The sequence below is a fragment of the Merops nubicus genome, unplaced genomic scaffold (assembly GCF_000691845.1).
Source record: "Merops nubicus isolate BGI_N331 unplaced genomic scaffold, ASM69184v1 scaffold14833, whole genome shotgun sequence".
NCBI classification, from domain to species: Eukaryota; Metazoa; Chordata; class Aves; order Coraciiformes; family Meropidae; genus Merops; species Merops nubicus.
In genome coordinates, this window is record NW_008601071.1 from 45932 (window position 1) to 69287 (window position 23356).

Below are 23356 nucleotides of genomic sequence, written 5' to 3' on the forward strand. Positions count from 1 at the left end.
AGTGCAAGACAGCAATTCCCCAAATATAGCAGGCTCCACTGATCCAAAAGTTTTGTTACTCTTTTTCGAGTGTCAGTACATAAACCTGCATCTGGGATGGCTGTTTCAGTCAGGAAAGATGAGAAGAGCCAAGATCTGCCACCTGGAAAATGACTTTTCAGCTAAACTTGATGGAAACTTACTCCCTCAAAACCCTCACAGAACTGGGATGAAGTCTCTTGCTTCCTGTTAAAGCCAGATAAATCTTCTTTTATCCTCTCAGATGAAGGGTTAAACTAAGCTGTCCTTGGCTGCCTTTACACTAATGGAGAGGAAGAGCTATGCATACATCCTACAGCATTTGGAGATGCCTGCCTATCTGATAGTTTAAAAATGTATTATTATAGATGCTGGAATATCTGGAAGTTGTCAGAATGCAAACTAAAGCAAGATGAAATGGCCATCCTGCGTGGAGCTCAACTCCCAATGAAATAAGTGGGAAGAACCCTGCAGTGATTTTAATGAGAACTGAATTTGCTCCTGCCTACTTTGAGAAAGTGAGGCACTTTGGGAGACAGCAGGAAATGTGTTCCCAGTTTCTTAATTAGTTCTAAGGCTTTAAGAACCATTTTAAAGTAGAAACTTACAATTAAAGGTCCAACATCCACTTCTTTTTTTGCCATGAAGAGCTCCTTAATTTGTTCACATTGTAGAATCTCTTTACTTATGTACTTAGAGCAATCAGTCAGTGTTTTGCCATATTTACAAGGCATTACAGATGTGAAGTCTGGCCCACGTGCATATAGGTAAAATGCTTCCTCTGGTCCAATCTTTGCACCTAAAAATCCAGAAAAGAAACTGTTAACTCTTTAGTGTTATAAAGCAAAAATCACACATTGGCTAGTTGACTGCATCAGAGACCTTACAAGGAAGGTCACTGGCTGTTCTTCATAGGCTCTGCCAATGGAAAACTAGCAGTGCAGCCTAATGCTTCCTATTAACTACTGTACAGCAATTTTTGACACACCACATGGCAGATTAGTTCATGCAGATAATTTTCCTGACTTGATTTCAATTGCAAGCCGCCAAATTAAACACCTACAGCTCTGAATAATCAATTACACTTTTTAAAATTGAAGGAATCTGTCCAAACTTCCTCAAAGTTTTCAAAGTGTAGCAAGAGTACAGACAGCAACACCACACTACATCATCATGGAGGGTTGGGTAGAGTGACTAAGAAGGATGTAGCAATAATAAAAGCTTGCTACAACTAACAGGGAGAAAAAAAAAATAAGTACAATGCCAAATGAACCTCCCTTCTCTTTCTGGACAGCCCATTTCAGAACATTCATTTGTGAGAACACAAGTTCAACAGAAGCAGCCAGAAAGCCCCAAGGCTGGTGTACAGGTGAATGACAACTGTACAGCAGTATACCCAGTGCTCTCTGGATACATCACTCATGCTGGCTGTAGGCACACCGCAGTCAGACTGTGTAGATTCATCAGGCGGAGGCTGGTTTCTGACAAGCATCTCACCTATGGCCTGCACAAACACACTGTATCTACACACAACGCCCACACACCCCTCACACCCTGGCAACTGATCTCACTTATGCAGTGGCCTGTCAGGACAACTGTATATGAAGAAATTCCAGATGACAGCCGGCAGGGTTCCAACCGTCAGCACTAAGAAAACACCCAGAAGTCACAGGCAAAGCCTTCCAAGGAGGGAGGAGGATTATACGTTTAAGAAAACCCTAAAGTAACTTCAGCAGTTGCAGAAATAAGCATGCTTAACTCAGTGTTTGGTGGTATCAATTGTTCAGTTTTTAATATACTTGAAGTAATTTGAAACTAGTAGTATAGAAGCAGATAAGTGAAATCAGTTTTTCAGCTAGAAAAGATGGAGTGATTGAAGAAAAAATCCACTAAAAAAACAGAGCAAGTATCACCATCTCTCCATCCCATCCCCTACTACAGGGCATTATTTAAATAAATGTGAAGTAACACTGAAGTAACTGGAATTACCAATTAAGATAATGAAAAGAAAGCAAGATAATGGCAAAAGAACACACCCAGAAGCACCCAATACTAAAACACTTGCTTACCTTCTCCCCAATATATTATGCTGGTAAAGAATGTATTGAATTTATTGTTGTTTTTACTGTAAAAGCTTAGTATGTTAGAAAAAAAGAAAACTACAAATTAAGCCATTGATCTTGGAGGGGCAAAAGGGCACAGAAAATTATTCAGGAAAAAAGCATACAAAAGTACCATTAAATAGAAGCAGATTTCCAAGATCCCATCTACCCGACAGTCTCAGCAGTTCTTCTTGAGATGACGTACAATGGCCAATCATACAAAAAGTCTTATTACTGTCAGATGACAAACTTGATTTCCTTGGCAGTGCGTAATCTAAATTAATCTCACATTTCCTAAAAATACATAAGGAAAAAAGTTTAAATATTAAGAAGAGATCATAATTGCTATCTAAGGTATCTTAAAATAGATTTTGATATTTAGTAGATGTGAAGCCATGCTGCTATCAACATTAAATTACTAAAGCAAACTTCAACTTCCAGGAATCTTAAAACTCAGTTATATAATGATGTATTCCAATACTGCACAGAATAGAGGCATAGATTCCAATCTAGGGTTGTCATACAGTGAATATTTCCTAGATCTGAAACTCCTTCCTCCTTCCCTCTGACTTCAAAGAAGAAACTACATGGAACACTATAAACAATTCAAAAATATCACCACTTTCCAAGAATTTCTACTAGAGCTATGCTGGAAAATACCATGTTGGGGATTTGCTTATACCAAGGAATGCTGTCAGAGCTGCTGTACTGGACAGCCACAGGCAATAAACCTGATGCTTTCAGAAAGCATCCAATTAACCTTATGTACAGCTATGTAAACAGACCAATTGGTCTGCAAAGATCATCCGAAGCCTCCTGCAAGAACTAAACTATTAGCAAATTGGCAACTAACTCTGTATCTGTAAGAGCCTCATTAACTGCAACGTGCAGAACACTGGAGCATTTTTAGTTCCCCCTGTATCTTTGTATTTGGACTTCAATGCATATCAGTGTGCACAGACTGAACAGTAGCATGGAAGGAATCAAGTTGCTTAGAAGTTAACTCCATGTAGTTTCAAGGACAAAATGAAACAAGTATTGTACTTCCTGCAACAGCTTTTTTCCCCAGATACAGTTTTAGGAATGTCTTCAGTAACATTGCTTGTTTCCTGATCAAATTCTAGAGGAATAGTAAAGAATTAGTGATATATTTAACTGTTTTAAAACATTTTGACAACCTTCTTCATATATGGGACACAAATGAAGTTTTCATAGTCTGGACTTCAGGAAGAAAGGATAAAAACTGTGGTATTTAATACATTTCTTTTTCTCTAAGCAATGAATATATCATGAAGGCATGGGCCCACCCAACCTAGTATCAGGTACCTCATTTAGGAGCAGGGATCTGAAGTTTTCAGTGGAAGAAGTAGTACTTCACAATGCCAGTGCAGATCTTGTCTAAAATATTTTTTTTTTTTAAACTTCTTCACTCTGATTCTCTCAGTGGCGCAAAATGGCAGCCTTCTCTCCATCTCCTCCTCATTCCTACTTTCAACAATACTGCCAGTACCCAAACTAGGCCTCCTGAATTCAGATTCTTAACTTAACCAGATACATTATGCCTACTGCCAACTTCATGCCATAACTTTTTTTGGCTCTTACTCAAAAGTTGCTCTCTCACTTATTAATGATGAAAAACCCCACACTGATGTCTTCACTGGTCCACAATAGAAGATTCTCAAAGCAATCAAGGCAATTCTCGCTATTCCTAGGGAATTCCTAGCAGTGTAAGACACCCCTCTCCTACCTCGAGAAGAGTCCTCAACTATAACTTCCTCTTGCACCAAAACAGTGCAGAAGTTTTCCTGCCAAAGAACATCTTTCTATGAAGATAAATATCTAGGTCCAACTAAAGTATCCTTTACCTCTGACCAGAAACCCACAGCCACAGCTTTCCATGGATATTCTTCTTGCCTTCTGGCTGCTGTAGATACGTTACTGCCAAGTGCTGCCACTTGCCCACCAGGAAAACATTCTCTGGAGATTCAGCCTGTGCCAGCAGACCAGCTTTCATCTCATCATTGGGATCCATGCACATACTATGAAAACAACAGAAAAGGAAAAACAAGTGTGTGCGTATTTGTTTTCAAACTTGCATTTTAAGCCCCAAATCTGCACTTTTTATGGCCTCAGTTATTTTGAGATTGCTTTCCCTAACTTTCACAGACATTTTATCACAATGCTATATTTAGAGTGCTCAACAATCTTGGGAAAACCTAATGTTATACTTTCAACTTAGTTAACTAACTTGTTTGCATGAATCTGCTTACATTTAAGATAAAGCTATTATCTCTATTTTATGGAGAAGTTAAATTCAGTTTATTGAAAAAATGCAGGTGATTTGAACACTGAAATAAAGTGTTCAAAAACATCGCAGTTTTATATCCATTTTAACAATACATTAATTATGAAACCTAAATTAGGGCTAAAATGTGTTCAGAAAATTAAACCCAAGATTATTGTGGTATTAAATAACAGCAATATTCACTCCTAAGGTGTGAAAACCTACAGCTACAAAAGCTTTTGCTTAGCTTCACACATCTATTGTGTCATTTCCTTAATACTTGAATTGCTACCTTGCATTATGTTTTTTACTTATCTTGCACTTTACTTAGGCAATTATTTATATATGACTATATAAAGCATATAAGACCAGAGACTAACACTCAAAGCAAATAAACTTGTAGATCTGTGCGCAATAAGCTTGCTAGGTGTTGCCATCACTGTGCAACTCTAGAGAAATTATTTTTCTGCTCTCCACCAGTATTTTCTGTAAGCTGCTACTGGAAGTAACAATATATATGTTGACAAAACTGTGTTTAGACTAATATACCATACCGAAATATGAATGCTCCAGTGTTCAAGTCTGCCCAGATTTGTATCATCAATGCTTTGGAACCCAGTGAAATTATATGAATACAGCCATCTTCAACAAGTTTATCTCCCAGGCTTAGGTATTCCATCCCTACAGATTTTGTTTCTTCTAGAAATAGAAACAAGTTTATATACAATTACAATAGGATACAACAACAATGCCTGTCCTACCAGCTATCAAGCATGAAAGTAAATCGTTCAGGAACTACAGAGAACTGGGTTGTGTTGTTTTTAGTTTATTTCTTCCTTTTTCTGAAGTGAGCTCACTAATGTGTGACACTCTTCAGAGACCTAGATCTCATCTAAACTGAAAGCGAGGAGTTTGCCATTAACTCATCACCTCACATGTTTTTCACGTTTTTGTCCATAATCCTGTAAATGCACTAAGCACGAATACACGTAGCTAATTCCACAATGCTTTTGACACGCCGTCTCATACTGCATTCCTACCTATACCGTACTAGGACTGCACACTCTCAGTCTTAGTGTGCGCCGAGACATCTTTAGTCTTTTCTTCACAAATTATATTACTCTTTAAGCATGATCTTGCATTAAATAGTTCTACTTTATCAAGGAAAAGTACAGACTTCCTAGCAAAAGCAGCTCTAGTGAGTTTCAAGACTCAGGGTTGGGTTTTCCCTACTTTTATTTAAATGCAGTAACAAAGAAAAAAAGTACAGTAAAAAGCTTTTCAAGTGTTGTGACCAGAAGGCATTTTCAATAGCTTAGGGAATTTTTCCTCCTACAAATTATGATCCAAAAAATTCTGTTCCAAAGAGTTTAGGAGCAGCTGGGTCCCTACAAAAGTATAAAAAGAGTAATGCTGTAAATGTCAATGGCTGTACAATAGCAGACACAAGGCAAGTCAGAGGATTTATACCAAGTCAGTCTCAGGCTCTGAGTTGATGGATTCAGAGCATCTTTTAGCTAAGAGTTCCACTACTTAAACACTAAGTCACAAAGATTTACAAGATATTAAAGAGAGAACACAAAAGCCACTTGTTTCATCAGCATGAGACCAAATGAACTTTAGAGCAGTCTTTTCCCATGACATTTCAGCTGCACCATTTAATATTTTCTTCATCAAAACATGAAGTAGCATAAAGACATTTTACTGAAGTTACAAATTAAATGAGAATACTATATTTCTAAGGAAATTAGAAATTCCAGGCATCAATATAACTTAAGGATTAAGGCTGGGAATGTTTTAAGTATATAATAATGTATTCAAAGAAAAATCAAGAAGACTACCACTCCAGTTTAATATCCACGGTAAGAAAAAAAATCAAGCTTTTCTATATGGCACATCAATTAGTAATACCTGTAACCAGAATCCTTCAGTGCTACCTAAATAGAAACAGGAACTACTATATCCTCACCTGTGCTGTCAAAGCTGTTCTCTCTTAGAGCTACCAATCTGCTTCTTCTCTTGAATTTTTTCCCCTTTTCTGTTGAATTTTCAGTTTCATGAGCACACTCCAGATGAAACCAAAGTGAGACACTGAAGCCTTCAGACATGTGCGGCCAACAGTTTTGTCCAACTAAAGGCAAGTGAATTGGGGCTACATGCCAAGAAGAAAGCAGCTGGTGACTCAAATTTTCACCATCTGCCTCTTTCTTACTCTGTGAAAACTTTGCTTTTTTTAATAGGCCAGCAGTTTTATTGGTGGAAGTGCTAGCAGATTTTTGTGAAGAACTACTACTCGTATTTGTGCCAAGTAGCAGAGGGAAGGCAAGGTACTGTAATGGGTTCATATAAATATTACTTTCTATAATCTTCAATACACCCTTGAGTAGTATCTCCTAGAAGAAATAAACCAAACAAATGAGAAAAAAAAAAAAATGTTTACACAATGTAGTCAAGTGTCACCTAAAGAGAACCCCCACTCTTCATTTAAGTTTGGATTTGTGTTTTCCCAACTGAGTGGGCTTCCATATCCAAACTGACACATTTACAAAGCATCAACTTCAACACACCATGGCCCAACAGTTTTGGGGATTTAGTCAGGACAGATCAATCTTCAAGTTACCATGCTTGGAATAAGCTGAACCACAGCAGGTTTGCACAAACTTATCTCACATTTGTTATGTGCCAACAGATTAACTTACACCTCAACAAAAGACAACATCTTTTACCTCATGTTTGAGAGTGGTTAAGAATGCACAGACGGGCCATCACTTTGTTACTGCATAACAACTAACAAAACCAGCTGAGCCCTTAAGCCAAATAATTTCTTTAGCTCGTTAGCCAATTATCATAAGCTATTTTGAAAAATTGACTTGTCTCCTCATTTGGTATTGTACTTGTTCAGACTCCACAGGATTTTTTTTACATTTCTTTCCACTTGCTTTTTACTACAGACTTCCACAAACCAACAGACAGGTATTTCAGCGTTGTATCCCACACATGCAGTGGATTCCAGCATTAGATAAACCAACTTAAGACAGTTTTGAAAGTAATACCTGCTGCTAAAGCATTCCTGAAATAGCAAGATGCTTTATAACTTTAAAGGAATTACAATGTCAGTCTTCTCAAGAGGAATTTTTTTTTTTAGTGAAGAGTTCCCAGGACTCTTAACACACACTTTACAACCCTTTATCATCTCCTATTTCCTTTTCATGTTTTGAGAATTAATTGTTTCAACAAACAGATTTTATTTGCTCTGACAAGTTAGACTGTTGCTGTTACAGTCTCCTTATTTCCCAAAATTCCTGGACACAAAAGGATGATTTTTTTTGCTTTCTCATTAAGCCTCTGAATTTTGTTGTGTGCTACTCCATACATACCGTACAAGGTGTCTTCTCCAAAAATATCCTGAGAAGAAGAGTTAGCTCTTCTGAACATGTCTGTGAACTCATCAAGGAAACCAAGAGGTCTACCAGCACCACCTGACATGCTAAAAATAGGAGACAAAATAGTATTCTTGAAAGGAACTTTAAAAAATATTTTAAAATTCATATTCCATTCTATTACATGAAAATATTAACTTGGAATTCAGAGTGTTTTGCAAAAGTGTTTCAATTTCAGGAAGCAGTAACAATTATAAGATGAATTCTAGAGAAATCCTGACAACATCATTGAAAACTTCAAGTGAACCTAGATGGCTACACCAAGTCTGGTTCCTAGGTTTGTAAAGTAGACCTAAAAGTCTGTGAACCCAAAATCTACATTGCAAAGTCTGCCCCCACAAAGCCAGGGATCAAAGTCATGGGATGGTTTATATCATCTCCTGCTGTGGATCAACCTCAATATGTGAATCTACCTTAGAGCAAGCATTTAATTTACTTCCACATTCTTTGATTGGCTACCTACTTTCTCCAATTAGAAATAAAGCTCACTCAAAACAGCTCTAAGACCTGTGCTACAAAGAAATCTGAAATAAAAACTTAGGTTGTGATGGTGTCAGATTCAATCAGTAAGATAAGTGCTATTTTTCTGAGCAATGTTTGTTAACACTGTCACCTTAGGGTTTGATTTTCACTATCATTTTCAGATCTGCCAACTTGTGTTTAAATAACAGATTTCCACTAGCTCAGAAATAATTCTGTATTTACACATAGATACTTTTCACAAGTTAAAGAAGCAGCTGCGTAAATTCACACATGCTAATGAATATGCTTTGTCAACTTTGCAGTTGTATAGTGAACTAAAAATTTGAGTATGTATATATTAAGTTATAAAAAGCTATTTAAGTTCTTAGACCTTGAACTCACCATGAAAACTAGACTCTGCTTGTGTCAATATATCCAGAAATCCTCCCAAAAGATGTTTAACAACTCCCTGTTAAAAAAATACAGGGAAAATTGATATCTGAAGAATACACACCAGCTTAAAGAACTAAGAAATATATTCTTTCAGTCAATTCTTCTATACTATGAATTTTAAAGTAAAGACAACTCCAGTTACTTTAAATTGTGGAAATATTTTTATATTTGCTAATGAACATTCTTTCACGTTCTATACAGTTAAACTGCAGAAGAGAGACTTTGAAATTCAGTTTTCTAAAATGAAAGGAAGCTTTCAGTCTTTATCAATTCACCAGCTTCTCCCCTATGACAGAATTACAGGATTTGATAGCTTGTGAAAAAATACAGCACGTTAATATATAGTGATGCAACACTGAATGAAACTTTGCCCCCTTTTTATGTAAGATTCCTTTAAAGAGTAATTAAACCACAAAGCCACATATAAGAGCATCCTTCATAAATGCATCTTAAATTAAGGTAATTTGAAAAATCCCTTAATGAAGTTACTAAAAATCTTTAAATTGATTAGTCTGGTAGACTGGTCTTTCTAAACAATATTGAATAGCAATGAAAATTATATTATTTTAAATTTTAAGCAATTTCATGTGTTGAAGTTCAGAAAAAAATACATGTGATCTATAGTGATTTAAAGCTAATAATTCACTCAAAGAATTGGAGTACTGAAATAAAACAATGTTTTCCTTTTCTGCTTTTGGTTTAAGCTGTGAAACACTAACTTTGCTTCTTAGTCAAACGTTCATATAAACAAGCACTTTAAGCTTAGATTACTTAACCACACTTTGCTCTTTTGCCAAAGAGGCATACACAGCTTATTAAAAAGCAAAGAAACAAGCAAACCATCAGAAATTCCAAAGAATCATATAGACATCAACATATGCAAAACTGACTTGTAATATGAACTTATAAAGAATCAAAACATGAAATATTTTTGAGTTACATCACAGAAAGTTTCTAAAAGTACATATTGAATAGATATGAATTTAGAATGTTTACATATATACTTACACAAGATGATATTTGCTCTTTTTTTTCCTATGGGCTGACAGTCAAATTTGACTATAGCTCTAGTGATTGAACAGTCTTGATAAAATAAGGCAACTGTGAAATTTAAAAGCTTGGTAGGTCAAGTATCTTTCAATACATTAGGTAATGATAGTTTCTGGTAACTTAAATGCAATATAACTGGCAATATCCGTCATTTACATTGTTTCAGGTCCTAGCAAATGCCATAACAAATGAGAATATTTCCAAGATCATTCTATTGGTATACTGGTACATTAAAAGTGAAGAAATTAAGATAGACAACCTCTAAACTGTTGCCTTTGTTTAATAACATTTTACCTGTTCTATAAGTACAGTGGCATTTCTCTCCTTCTGGCTGAGGATTTTCAGGCAGCTTTGGAATACATGAGCAAGCACATCTAAGCTTGCATTTCCTGTTGAGAGCAAGTTTAACTCTAACATGCAGATTTCGGGATACATTAATTCTCCTTGATTGATGTTTTCAGCTAGGTCATTAAAATAACCTGAAGGACTGGTACATCCTGGTTCTGCCTTTGTGCCTGCTCCTGAAAGAAAAACACTTGTCTTACTGAAACTTACTTGACTGAATATGGTTTGCATGATGAAAGCAGCACATCCAAACGGCATACTTTCTCCAACCTTCTCATAGGTACAGAAACAGTCACTAGCTATATGCAGTTTTCACAAGTCAGTATAATCAAATTTTCATATTTTCCTGCTAATACAGAAGGGCAAGGATTCAGTTTCTCCCATTATATGCTCTTAAACTATTTGCCTTCCTTTCCTGGAAACTGGACACAGGTAATAATGATGAAAAAAGGAATTCATGAAACATGAGTATAAAATTATTGTAATAGAGCTTTAAGTTTCTGTACAGAACTCCAAGTCTGACAAGAAAGGAGATAAACTGAAATTATTTTATTTTATATTAAAAGGTTACATTAAGCAGTCGTCCAGTTACTTAAACCAGAAAAAGCATGTGGCAGAACGTAACAGAATATCAGCATGACAATCAAAAAAAGCATAAAACCCAAAAGTTATGCCTCGCCTCTTAAATCTTGGAGACGCTTTCGAACACAACTTAAAAAATTATTTGGTACATATATATATATATAATTTCATGCAAATGTTTCATAGAAATATTTCAGTTTACATTCTTAATTCAGAAATGCTTTAAAAACGTCTTATCTGTTGATAAGGCCTAGACAAACAGGTAAACAGCAACAGTTGAATGCAGTTCTATTAAAGGCCGTTACTGCTCGTGCTGACCTAATACAAGAACATAAGCAGTCAGCTCTTCAGCACAAAGGGAGAGAATAGAGCCAACTCGTGTTCAATATTAATAGCACAGAATACAGCCAGAGATATGCACATGGATTGTAGCATGAATATAAAGACATACATTCTATCACAAGGGAGGCTGTCACAGGTCAAATGAAGAACATGACTGGGAAAAGCCAGCAGAGCTTCACCAAAGGCAGATCATACTTGACAAACCTGATGGTATCATATGACAAAATAACCTGCTCACTTTAAGTGTGGTGAGTGGTGGACACTGTTTGCCTGGATTTCTCCAAGGCTTTCAATACAGTTTCCCACATCCTCCTCTGAGAGAAACTGATGTGTCTAGACAAATGTAACTGCATTTTATTGGAAGTAAAAAATTAAGCCTATTTCTATAGTAAGGTCTCTTGTCCATCTCAAAAGACAAGCAAGCTTTGCTATGTTGTAAAGACTGCTTTGTATATTCAGAAAGTTCACATTTACCTTCTTTATTGGTTTCACTATCATCAGGGTTACTTTCACTATCTGCTTCATAACCTTCCTCTTCAGCAAAAAGCTTAAGATTACAGCACTGTGACTCTTCAGTTTCTTCAGAAATATCTCCAGGTTGCAACACAGGCTCCTTTTCAGTGTAATGGGTCTGTACAACACATCAAGCAAATTTACCATCTTTGGTCAGAAAAGCAAGTCATTTAGCACGTTCCAGATGCCTATTATCTTGAAGTTCCTTGGCAAAGGAAACAAATCATATGCTTTCAAGAAACTTGAGATACCTTTAGATTACTTAATTCTTACATTTAAAAAATGGATTCTGCAAAGATGGATTTTTCTTAACTACCTGACCAAAGCTTTGATAAGCAGGTGAACAATGCATTAAGAATAACTGTTTCCAAAATCACTATCACCATAAACATGCACCTTGACATTCACTCTAAGGTAAAGATATATAATGACTTAGGTTGGAAGGGACCCTAGAGATCATCTAACCCAAGCTCCCTGCCATGGGCAAGGACACCTCTCAACTAGACTAGGTTGCTCAAGGCCTCATCCAGCCTGGTCTTGAACACCCCCAGGGAGGGGGCATCCACAGCCTCTCTGGGAAATCTATTCCAGAGTCTTGCCACCCTTGTACTGAAGAACTTCTTCCTAAGATCTAGTCTAAACCTGTTCTACTTCAGTTTAAAACCATTTTCCCTTGCCCCATCACTGCACACTCTTTTGCAAAGTCCCTCTCCAGCCTTTCTGTAGCTTCCCTTCAGGCACTGCAAGGCAGTTAAAAGGTCCCCCCAGAGTCTCCTCCAGGCTGAACAATCCCAGTGCCCTCAGCTGATCCTCACAGCAGAGATGCTCCAGCCCCTGGGGATCATCTTTGTGGCCCTCTCTGGACTTGTTCCAGCAGATCTATGTCCAGCCAACATCCCTGTTCAAAGCTCCTCTTTTGAGAGTTTGCCACGCTCTTTTGAGGGATGAAAAAAAATGACGAGAATGTCAGGTTTCAGTTATGCCCTTCAAGTGTAACTCAGCTTGCTCCTTTTTGGGGCATGACTCATTTTCAAGCAGTAAATGTGGGGAAATCATATCAGTAACCAGCATTCAACTTCCACACTTACATATGACAATCAGAAAAATAAACTTCAACACCCACAGCAGCAGCCACCACATTTAAACAGGTCCTATTGAGTTTAAAAACAGACACGAACAACATAAATGTGACTGAGCAAACCTTGAGGTGTTTAGAATTAAACTCAGTAGCATTTCATACCTTTTCCATTTTTTCTTCAGAATGATCCAGATCAGCAGCAAAAGTGCCCAAGGCAACACGAAGCAGTGAATCAAACAGAGGCTTTGCCAAGTCAGTTTCTATTACTTTTGATTGAGCAAGCTCCTCTCTTATTTGAAGTAAGATATCATCCACACAGATATCCTGTATTTTAGGAGAGAAGCATTTTGAGTTATATTATTCTATGCTAACAAATGCCATGCTATTCTACATTATGTTTCAGCTAACAAAAATGTCCTGCTACTCTCATTTAAGAGCTTCCCCTTCCACCTACACTAATCTGACCTCTCAGGTAAAAATCAGACCTCATACAGTCTCATGCAATAAGGAAGATTCATCCCATTCACCATGACAGAGATTTAGTTGGTTAAGCAGTCTGCTCACTGAAAAAAAGGATCTGGCAACATGCTGTTTTCAATACATTGTAAATGAAAGCACTCTTTCAAAAAAAAACATCTCTGAAACAATTTCAAGTACATAGGACATTAAAATCATGCCAAGACACAGGGTGACATGTCCCAAGTTCACAAGAATAGCAAGTGTCCCGAACAAAACTCCAGTTTCCAGCTCTTTGCTGTGTGGAACTGCTCCTGCTTTTGTAGCAAACTGCCAAGTAAAACTCAAGATAGCAACTAAAACATTAAAGCATGCTAAAGGTGCCTCCTGTGACTTGTGTCTTCTGTCAAACTTTTTGTGGAACACTGAATTAGTCCACCTCTAAGGCTTAAGCATAAAGTTTTTTCAGGTGTCCTTTCAGTACCTGTGCCTTCTAATATGTCTCTCTCAAGCACCATGGTCTGCTCAGAACTATCATCAAAAACCTGATGTATGAGTCACTATGTGTAACGCTCAGATTGCCTATGCAGCTCTCCTTCAACCCTACCACTGTCACATGTGTTTTCCACTTAATACTCTTCCAAAAAAAACTCTCCCCCACTGTTCAAATCCCATTAGCTCAGACAGCCTCCAAAGAATGTAAGGCTGGATAAATGGATTACACAGGGCAAGGGAAGAGAAACAAACAAAAAAAAAAAACCAAAACACCCACAAAACACACAAAGTAAAACAAAAGAAAACCCACAACAGAAAAAGCAGGTCATAACTGACCAGAAAAAAAAAATACAGGCATAGTCAGCCAGCAATTTATAGTTGTCAACCCTGCCTTTGTAGCCATAGGTAGGCACCCCTTTCCTCTAGACAGAACCATTTTATGCAGAGAAAGAAAAACCAAATCTTCACCTGCCAGAATCAGTCTTCCCTGGGTCTCAAGATACATTAAACCGTAAAACAGCATTTGATGTTGAGTTCAGCCTTTAGCCATATTGACCATGCTGTCCCAAACTAACAAATACATGGAAAATAATACAGAAATACAGTTCAAAACAGCAAGTAAGGTAAAAAAAAAATCTCATCCAGCCTCTATGGAGCCACCATACTGGAAGGCTCTCTCCTAGATTCCAAGAGAATTTACATGAATAGGATTCCAGCCCAAAATAGGACAAAGATCATGTTGATAACAAGCAAATAGGTACAGAATCCTTACCAGCATCTTACTGAACACAAAAGGTGACAAGTTGACACATGGGAAGATGCAGCCTCAGAAACAGCAACTGCCAGTTTGCTCATCAACCCTTCTTTCATGCCTGCTGACCACTACCTCTAAGTGCATCATTGAACTGCATGCTTTCCATACTACACGAAAAGCATGGTCCCATAATAAGAGCACGAGCTGTTTTCATCTCTACATGAACTTTTGCCTTAATTACTGTTAAAATAATATTGTAAAAGTAAGTAAAGTAAGCTAAGTTGCATGGTACCTGGTGAAACATCTCCACTTCCATCTTCTGCTGCATGGTGCTTGCACTGTGTAGACAGATTGTCAGCAGAGCTTCCAGAAGTCTGATACCTTGAAGTGCCCACTCAATCTCTTCTCTTGCAGAAGTCTTTATCTCTTCAAGATTGGCAACTGAAGTGTGTTCCCTACTCAAAGAGCTGTCAGAGGAGACACACTCAGACACCAGCTGTTCTGCACCAGCAAAACTGTCAGAACTATCAATCTCCAGTTGTGCCACCTCTCTGCTTTTAGCCAACAGAACAGAGTCATCCTTGCTGAGAAGCTCACCACGAGGACTCCCATGTGAACTTCTGCTGCTTTCACTCAATACTTTCTCCCTCTTTTCTTGCTCCTTTTCCTTATTTTTCACAAGGTTCTGAATTATCAGAATAAGTAATCTGTGGCATGCTTCAAAGCCTCCAAGTCTATGGAACTGTCTCTGGAAAACTGAACTGGACAAATAGATACATCGACACATGGTCCAAATATCTGCTGCTCTGTGAACCTGTTCCAGAGAGGGCAAGGTCAGGCTTTCCAGTGACAGACAGGGCAATTTGTGTCCTAATGGCTCACTAGCTGTGCTATCATATCCCGATGTATCTTCAGAGTCATTAGCTGAATCTAGATCACCATCTGCTTCTTTACTTACACATAAAAAAGCAACACAGAGGAATAGGTTTATTGTGTTGACATGAATATCTTGGCTCACAATCTTTTTCTTTTTGGGGTAAGCTTCTTTCAAGCCAGCATAAAACTTGCTCAGGCTTTGAGGAACTTCTGAAACAGCATGCTGGCCACAATCAGAAGCAGGCAAGTCAGATGTAGACTCCTTTTGTTCACTGCTCAGGCCTTCCAGTTCTGGTGCAGCTTGGTCTTTCTGCTGATCACCAAGGCAAAGTATCAAAGTTTCCAACACTTTCAAAGAATGGCTTCTTAAAGCATTTAAGTAATTTAACTCAGTCATTTGATTCACTCCATTACAAGTCAGAAACAAGTCCCTAATTACCCTGCAAGAGAAAACATTAAAGAGTTACCTTACAAGTCAGTCATAAATTGATGTAGTTCAGATGGCACATCTTACCTGAAAATAACCCTCTGTCCTACACACCTGAGTAACACCACGGCCTGATCACATTTAAAGTAATTGTTATAAATTAACTGTAAATTAAAGAGACGAACTTGTTTTCAGTACTCTAGAATCCCAAGTAAGCATCACCTATGTGGTAGTAAGAAATCAAATTTTTTTTGTAAGATAACATTAGAAATATTAACCAGCCTCTAAAATGTAGACCACAAAGATGCATGATGTTCAAAACATTGAAGGTGTTTAACCTTATTTATGAAACTTGCTCCTTAGTGGTACCTCCTTACCCTAACTTTTTATTAGCAAAGTTAGTAAATATCTTTCTTTATTTCTCTCAGTTTTGTGACTTCACCAAAAAGCAGAGATTCCTTCTCAAATAAAAAAAGTTTTAAGACATTTTACTAGCTATGTCTACTAGTTGCATGGACTGTATTCCAGATAGAATTTAGGAATACATTTCAAGCAGAACTTTTCATTCAGCTGTTATACCAGGATGTCCAATGTTAAAAAAGCTTTCAGTATATTTGTTTCCAAGTATATTTTTCCCTCCTTTATACCCCCCAAACATCACACTGAGTTCATACAGAGTTTGGTGTAAGGATGTTTAAGCTTCTTAGTGTACTATGTTTGCTCATACGCATCCCACCTTCCTTACCCTTCCATCTCTATGAGACAGGGTCAGCTTTTACTGTGAAAAAATTACACATTCTAGAATTAAATTAATCATATACTTACCTGTATATTCCCATGCCTTTTTTTAATCTAAACTTTACTTCTCTTGCCTCTTTGTCACTAAGCACTCTCAAAAATTAATAACTTCTGATATAGTTTAAGTTAGGATAAAATTTAAAAATGTTAGACAATCCTTTAAATAAACTGCAATATTAGTCTATTCCTTGTAATTGTCTCAGATAACTCTACTGAGTTCACTTTAGTTTATTAAAACTCCAATAGAAAAGATCTGAATCTTTCCAGGACTAAAGGACACACTCATATTCTAAATAAACTTCCATATATCATATTAACAACTACTTCATCAATTCAAAAATAAACAGGAAAGTTTCTGTTTCATGCCTTGGAAAGCCAACCTTGTGGGTGGTTTCATTTTGTTTTGTTTTATTTTTAAAAAAAAAAAAAAAAACTAAAAAACCAAACCACTATGTTTAAATGAATGGGATTTTGTAAATTAGAAAAGTTATTCCTGGACAAGTAAACCTCTCGACCTTTTTTTTTTTTTTGAAAGGTGGTTTCTATGAAGACCATTCTAGAAAAAAGAGGAAAACAGATCAGAAAACTAAGTAGGCTAATTCCCGAAGTAAAGTAACATATCAATCTGTTCAACATTCCTGACTCACTTTATCATGAGAAATGAAGAAGCAAAGAGCACGTCACATTGAACAAAGATTTTAATTTGTTACTACACTTTGGATTGTTACACCATAACTCATCAGTAGAGAGTCCTCACTTTCAATCATTTATGAATCTAGGATTACATCTTACGTTATTCAAGCTTTTACCCTGTTGTCAGCCCTGCTACAGTCCAAATGAAATTGCTATTTTAAGTAACAAATATACAAAGCTGTGTATACAATTAGCATGTTTTCCATTAATAAACAAGAAAAATCAACCAACCTGGATTTAAGCAACGCAGGGAGTGTCTGCAAATAAATCTGAAGTACTTCAGAAGGCAAACAGTGGCTGTGGTAATTGCAGGTGTGGTCATCAGCTGTAGTTAGTCCGAGTTGTTGAGCATGGCAAGCTAGCTCCACCCCTCTCTGAAGCACAGGATTATAAATACAGCTATATAGTTTCCATTGGATCACTGCATTTCCCTTTTGCATCAAGTGGCAAATATGGCTTGCAATCTGCATGCCACGTAGTTTGTCTTCTTCAAAAACAATGTCCTGATAAGCCTCCAATGCATCCCATCTCAACAACATATCTTCAGATCCACTGCTAGGAAGAATTCCCTGAACTCTGCAAGAGGAACTAGATGCAAGACCAGCATCACTAGAGTTGCCCTGCAAGGCATCTTCCAGCTGAGCAAGCTGATCACAGTCAACAGTGCATATATTGCATGATGCCTGTATAATTTTTGGAGAAACTTCTGCTCCACCCAGCTGATCCAATATAAATTTGTTAAGGATGTTCAATATGTGCTGTTGAAAGTTTTTTAATATTGGTAACTTGGAAGCATGAAGCAATGGGACGATCACAGACTTTGGATCCATACAACAACATATTCCTACATTATGTACACCCGAGAGAATCTGAACACAGGTACTGCTCAGAGAAACTTGCTGCAACAAGTGCAGACACTGGTGTGCACAAACAGCAATGCAACAGCATCTGTCAGGATAATGAATTTCTCCATCACCAGTTTCAAAGGGGTTTCTGGAAGCTTGGTTTTTAAAAGCAGATACAGAAAGCCCAGAGAGATCTCTGTGGTGGTGCATGAAGTGAGAGTACTCGCATCGCCTGTGCCGCTTTCTTGTACACATTGATTGATGGAGCTGCTCCGATTTCACTTTTTTGACAGTGCTGATAATTTTCATGATGCTATTGATTAGGGCTTTCAGATGCTCTGAGGCTTCCCCAGGAACTCCCTCATTCTTCATACACAGCCATTCCATTTGAAGCACTGTTACTTCAAACAGCTTAAAACCCTGATGCTGTATGAACTCATGAACCAGATCTACAGCTTGGCTAAAGTAGAATGGATTGGAGGCTGCACTTTGTAGGCAACAGATCAAAATCTGCAAGACCCCTTCTATAACTTCAGGTAGAAGCAAAGCTCTGTGATGGTATCTAGAAAATATATAATCATCCTGAACTGGCTGCTGTAGTATTTTCTTGTATCCTGGAGCGAAAGTATCAGGTTGCTTTTCTAAGCAAATTCTGATTTTTAATGCTGCTTTAAGTAAGTCTGTTAAGTTTCTTCGTAAATTGTCAGGCATTGTTTCTGTATTGCTAATGTCTAAAGACATAAGGTGCAGCACTGTTCGAAAAAGCATCCTTTGAATCAGAGCCACAGGTTCTTCTGTCCACCCTACAGTAACCGCTTCATTTTCTGTGTTACTACTTACATTGGAACAGTCTCCAAATCCTGACAAGAACTCAGTCAATGTGGGCACCACACTAGCTGAAAGAGCAGAACTGTGATTCAAAGTAATATCAAATTTGCACACTTTCTCTAGGAGAGACAGCAAGACATGGCATAAGTCAAAAGGAGAGTTATCCATGTTGTTCTCAGCAGTTCCTGCAGCTGGCTCATTCAAAATCTCTGGATTTAGCTCATGTGCTGGAATAATTTTGCTGGAACTTTCTAGATTAGGGGCATCAGGATTAGAATTTGGTACTGCTTCTGCAGGTAGGGAATCACTTCTACCTAGGAGGTAGCTGTCCCTAACTGGATTTGTTAAAAAAGGCTGCAGCAACTGGGAGCGCCTGTGTTTCGTTACGGCAGTAGCCTTCTCATCGGAATTGCCCTCCGAGTCTGAGGTGGACAGCTGAGACCTTCTCGCCTCTCGCACAGAGTAACGATGGGTGGTCCTGCGCAGGCGCCCGCTTTTCCGAGATCGAGGATTTAGTTTTGCAGAAGCCTGAACTGATGAATGAGTGCTTCCACCTAAACCTGGTTTTTCCTGAGCAGATTTCATGGAACTTGAATTAGTCTCTTTGGTCGGGCATATGTCTACCGTAAAGGGTATATTAAAACCTGTTGAAACAAGTATAACAAAAGGAATGTTCAGGAACATTGTGATAGGTAAAGAATTTTTTTCAGCTTAAAAGTATGAAGCACATATGAATCTTAATAGGTCATAGTTTTACATACACCTATGGCTGAAATTTTCATGTTTATTACCCATACTGGCTATTTTCGAAGCCTAGACAAATTAGTTCATTTTCTAACTAGAGTTAGACAAAAAAAAAAAAAAGCATGACAAAGTTTCCTAAAACTTCTTTGTAAGCACAGCTATTCCATTCTCTTGAGAAAAGATGTTAGCAACATAGATGAAAGGACATTTTGGCAAGCAAAGGGAAGAATGCTTAGTCTGAAAATCTGGCCTGCTGCAAGTAGAATATGAAGGAACAATACATCCACAAGCCTCTAGTTATATTCCCTTTAAATCTGGATAAGTTTAACGTACTAATGCAGTAGAAGTAAAATATCAGTCAGCAGGATACCAACTGAGATCTCCTCTACTACTTAGCTATGGAAGCCATTTTAGGTAGTTGCTCAAGCAATATCTGCTCTGTGTATATCATTTGATATATCTGAAGTCTCACTATAAGCATTGCCAAATGGCCCCATCCCACAAGCGAGGAAAAACCCTCAAGGGAAGAATAAAATGTCTTTTTCAACTTGAAGATCCATCATCACTTTTTGCAACTCAGCTGCTATAGGAACTGGGTGCATTAACTTACAATCCTCTTAGAATGCATGAAGAAACATTAGCATACTACTGGTAATAGAAAAAAAAAAATCTCTAGTTAATATAGACCTTCATTGTTCCAAACATCAAAAGCAAAAAAATCAGTGGATTTTAAAATACTCAGGAACAAGAGGGAGATAAAGGAATAATGCTTAAGGTGCTGAATATCCCCACAGAAGTCAAGCCAAAAAAAATCCAACTTTCAAGTACACAGTATAAAATAGCAAATGGAAAGTTTAAATCTGATTCAGTAGGCAAGAAGATTTTGAAGAATAAAATGAAAGTACTACCAGTTCATTTGTATTGGTAAACTCAGATCATAAACCGTCAAAAAAGCAGGCAAAGAAAAAACTCTGTATGTTCTTGGAAAAAAAAACCCATCATTTTCAAGCAGTGACAGAACTGTATCTGGGCAATAAAATGCCTAGCCTAAAACTGCAAGTACCCACCATCCATTAAGTTCGGTATTTAGAAAAATATAACAGTTAACAATAAAAGCCCTCAGCCCCGCAACCCCCAAAGCCTACCCAACAGCTACAATCATTAATCCAACTGAAAGATGCTTCCATGTGCAAGTATGACTGTGCCTTGCTGTTTCATAAAGTCATAGTTGCGATGCTTAAGGAAGAAACATTATCTGCTTTGGAAGCAGAAAATTAACTTTAGTACTTTAACAAAAGTTATTTCCTGCACAGAAAGAAAAGTTGTGTGACAGGTGGATTTATTTCTGTACAAGAAAAAAGTTCTTAATGCATAACTGGATACACTGTATTACTGCATCAGTAGCATGAGAGGGAAATTTGTAAAAGTAAAAACTGTACATTATACAGAGTGCAAAACCAGAACATCTACTTACACAACAGCATTTTAAACAAAGCCTGGAAAAGTCACTAAGCTCTTGCAAGAAAACCAAAAAGTATCTTTAATTTAATTATGTTTACAGGAATGATGCAACTGAGCAAGCAAGAAAGTTTATAATAAAAGGTGCTATGAAATTGGCACTTGAAATGCTCCAACTCTACCAACATTAACAAAAGCCTTCACTTTATAAGAGTTCAAGATAACAAAAAACAGAGAGCTTCAAGTAAGAATCCTAATAAACTCTTAGACAGGTAACTTCATTTGTTTCTTCCTCTGTTTTAGCATGTAATGTGGAAAAGAGTGCATCAGACAAATGCAAGAGACCAGCAACAAATCAAAAAAAATCACTGCCATTTCCTGGTTCAGTTTTCACACAGAGTTTATTTTGTATCATCCCTTTCATTTCTTTAACTCACTTTAAACTGACTCTTTGGCAGTTGAACCCTTGTGATTTTGATTCCTCAATTAACACATCAGCTTCTGAAACAGATCATCTTATTTTCTAAGGAATGCAGACTGCTTCTGTTCACAATGATCTGGTATTACTATTTTTCAGAGCCTGCCTCCCTGATAACATTGTACTTTCAGACTCTGTTGTCCACTGTTTGGCTTTAAGCTTATTCTCTACTTCCCATTTCTTCAATCTCAGAAGAAAAAGTTTGCCTCATTCTGTCTAACCTAGTGTCAGCACATATCACTTTGTTTTTAAAAAGAATCAGTACCTTTACCCCTTCTACTCATCATGAAACACTTCACACTAGCAAAAAATATCATATACTCTCCCTTTCCCCCTCCAAATCACTTCCAAAGAAAAAAATCTCACCAGCAAGATGAGCTACACAGCAATGTAAGCATTGCCTTTCACACTGACCAGAAGCCTTTACCTTCACTCTACAATTTTCATCTTCCTTGCAAGCTGAGAGAACATTGTTATTTTTGAGCTTTAATTCTCTACAGAAGACACATCTTAATTCTATGTTAAGAGGATATGCCTTACAACGAGCTACTATTTAGTCAGGAGTCCTAGGCGCTGTAGTAATACACAAATTGCTTCCTTTAGGTAGCATACTACAAATGATAAAACATACCTATTGCTTTTTCTTCTTGGACAGGGATTTTCCACACCAATGGCAGAAGTGACAGGATGAGGGTGAGAAGTTCTTCCCGACATGTCAGCTCCTATGTTAGAAACAAAATAGAAACAAAAGGTTTTGTACTTCTAAAAAAAATAGATTAACCTTCTTTCTTTTACAAAGCTATTCAAGCCATGCTTTTCTGCTCTTTTATGCATTTAAAGAATGACCTAACTGCAGAGAGTGCTATAATCATTAACTAGAGCCAATCAGAAAGCATCTAAGATATTTTTTACACCTCTGCAACTGTTTCTATATGAAGCTCTCCTAATCCCTCTAGTTGAAGGAATTTCCCACCCAAAGAACAAAACTAGAAAAGTCAAAAGCAAGTAACTTACTGATTTAGACAAAGCCAAGATGGAGCTCAAGACAAGTATGAATCTTCTATAGATACAAAAGTGTAATTTCAAAGAACTTAATGGGAAATCTCCTTTCTACAAAATGACACCTTTAAGCAAATGAAAAAGCTTACATTTATCAAGTGACTCCCAACAGAAAGGTGTAATTTGACGGGAGGAAAGAAGCAAGGTTACTCCTAATTTAAAAAAAAACAAACAAACAAACAAAAAAAAAAAACACAAGAAACCAACAAAAACAGAAAACAGAATAGCCACTAAAAAACCCTCACTCCTACTGGGACTCTAAGACTTCAACTGCAAGAATTTCAGCTCAGAGAAAAGGAATAGAAGGCACAGGATTAAATTTCTTTACCAACTGCCATGCAGCACTACTTGAATGGTTTCAGTCATAAAGAACAAAAACTTTCAAACCCCAAAAGCTGATTTGAACATTTTGGCAGTTAATATCAATGATGGATGTGCAGCTGAAGCAACACCTTTCTCCAAAAATTCAAGGTAGCAGTGAAATTAAAATGTATGGACATAACCAACTTAAACAGTTATATATGAGTTATTTAGAGTTATAGACCTACATATATAACAGAGTTAACATTTTGCTGATAAAACTATCAATTTAAATGAAAGGTTTTTTTTTTTAAAAAAAATCTAAGACTACTGATGCAATACAATTAGACCTGAAAATCAAGCTTTTTCAAAGTCACCCCCCCAACTCCCTTCTGCTACTGAAGTTACTCTCAGCAAGACAAATTAAATAGGAATGGCAATGAGCAATACAGCATTCAAAGCACAATAACAGAACT

The 23356-nt window shown here is 37.2% G+C and overlaps 1 protein-coding gene across 1 annotated transcript in view; it reads right to left on the minus strand.

The window, feature by feature from the left end:
- Positions 1 to 23356, minus strand: part of LYST (lysosomal trafficking regulator) — a 66669-nt gene that overhangs the window by 41870 nt on the left and 1443 nt on the right. The window contains exons 2-14 of the mRNA XM_008937891.1: positions 22153 to 22243; positions 17400 to 19485; positions 14667 to 15690; positions 12832 to 12993; positions 11553 to 11709; positions 10104 to 10330; positions 8709 to 8775; positions 7782 to 7891; positions 6374 to 6797; positions 4959 to 5103; positions 3986 to 4159; positions 2254 to 2414; positions 627 to 817 (exon numbers count right to left, since the gene is read on the minus strand). Of these exons, the coding sequence (XP_008936139.1) occupies positions 627 to 817; positions 2254 to 2414; positions 3986 to 4159; positions 4959 to 5103; positions 6374 to 6797; positions 7782 to 7891; positions 8709 to 8775; positions 10104 to 10330; positions 11553 to 11709; positions 12832 to 12993; positions 14667 to 15690; positions 17400 to 19485; positions 22153 to 22243 (5019 nt within the window). The remainder of the gene's footprint in view (positions 1 to 626; positions 818 to 2253; positions 2415 to 3985; positions 4160 to 4958; positions 5104 to 6373; positions 6798 to 7781; positions 7892 to 8708; positions 8776 to 10103; positions 10331 to 11552; positions 11710 to 12831; positions 12994 to 14666; positions 15691 to 17399; positions 19486 to 22152; positions 22244 to 23356) is intronic.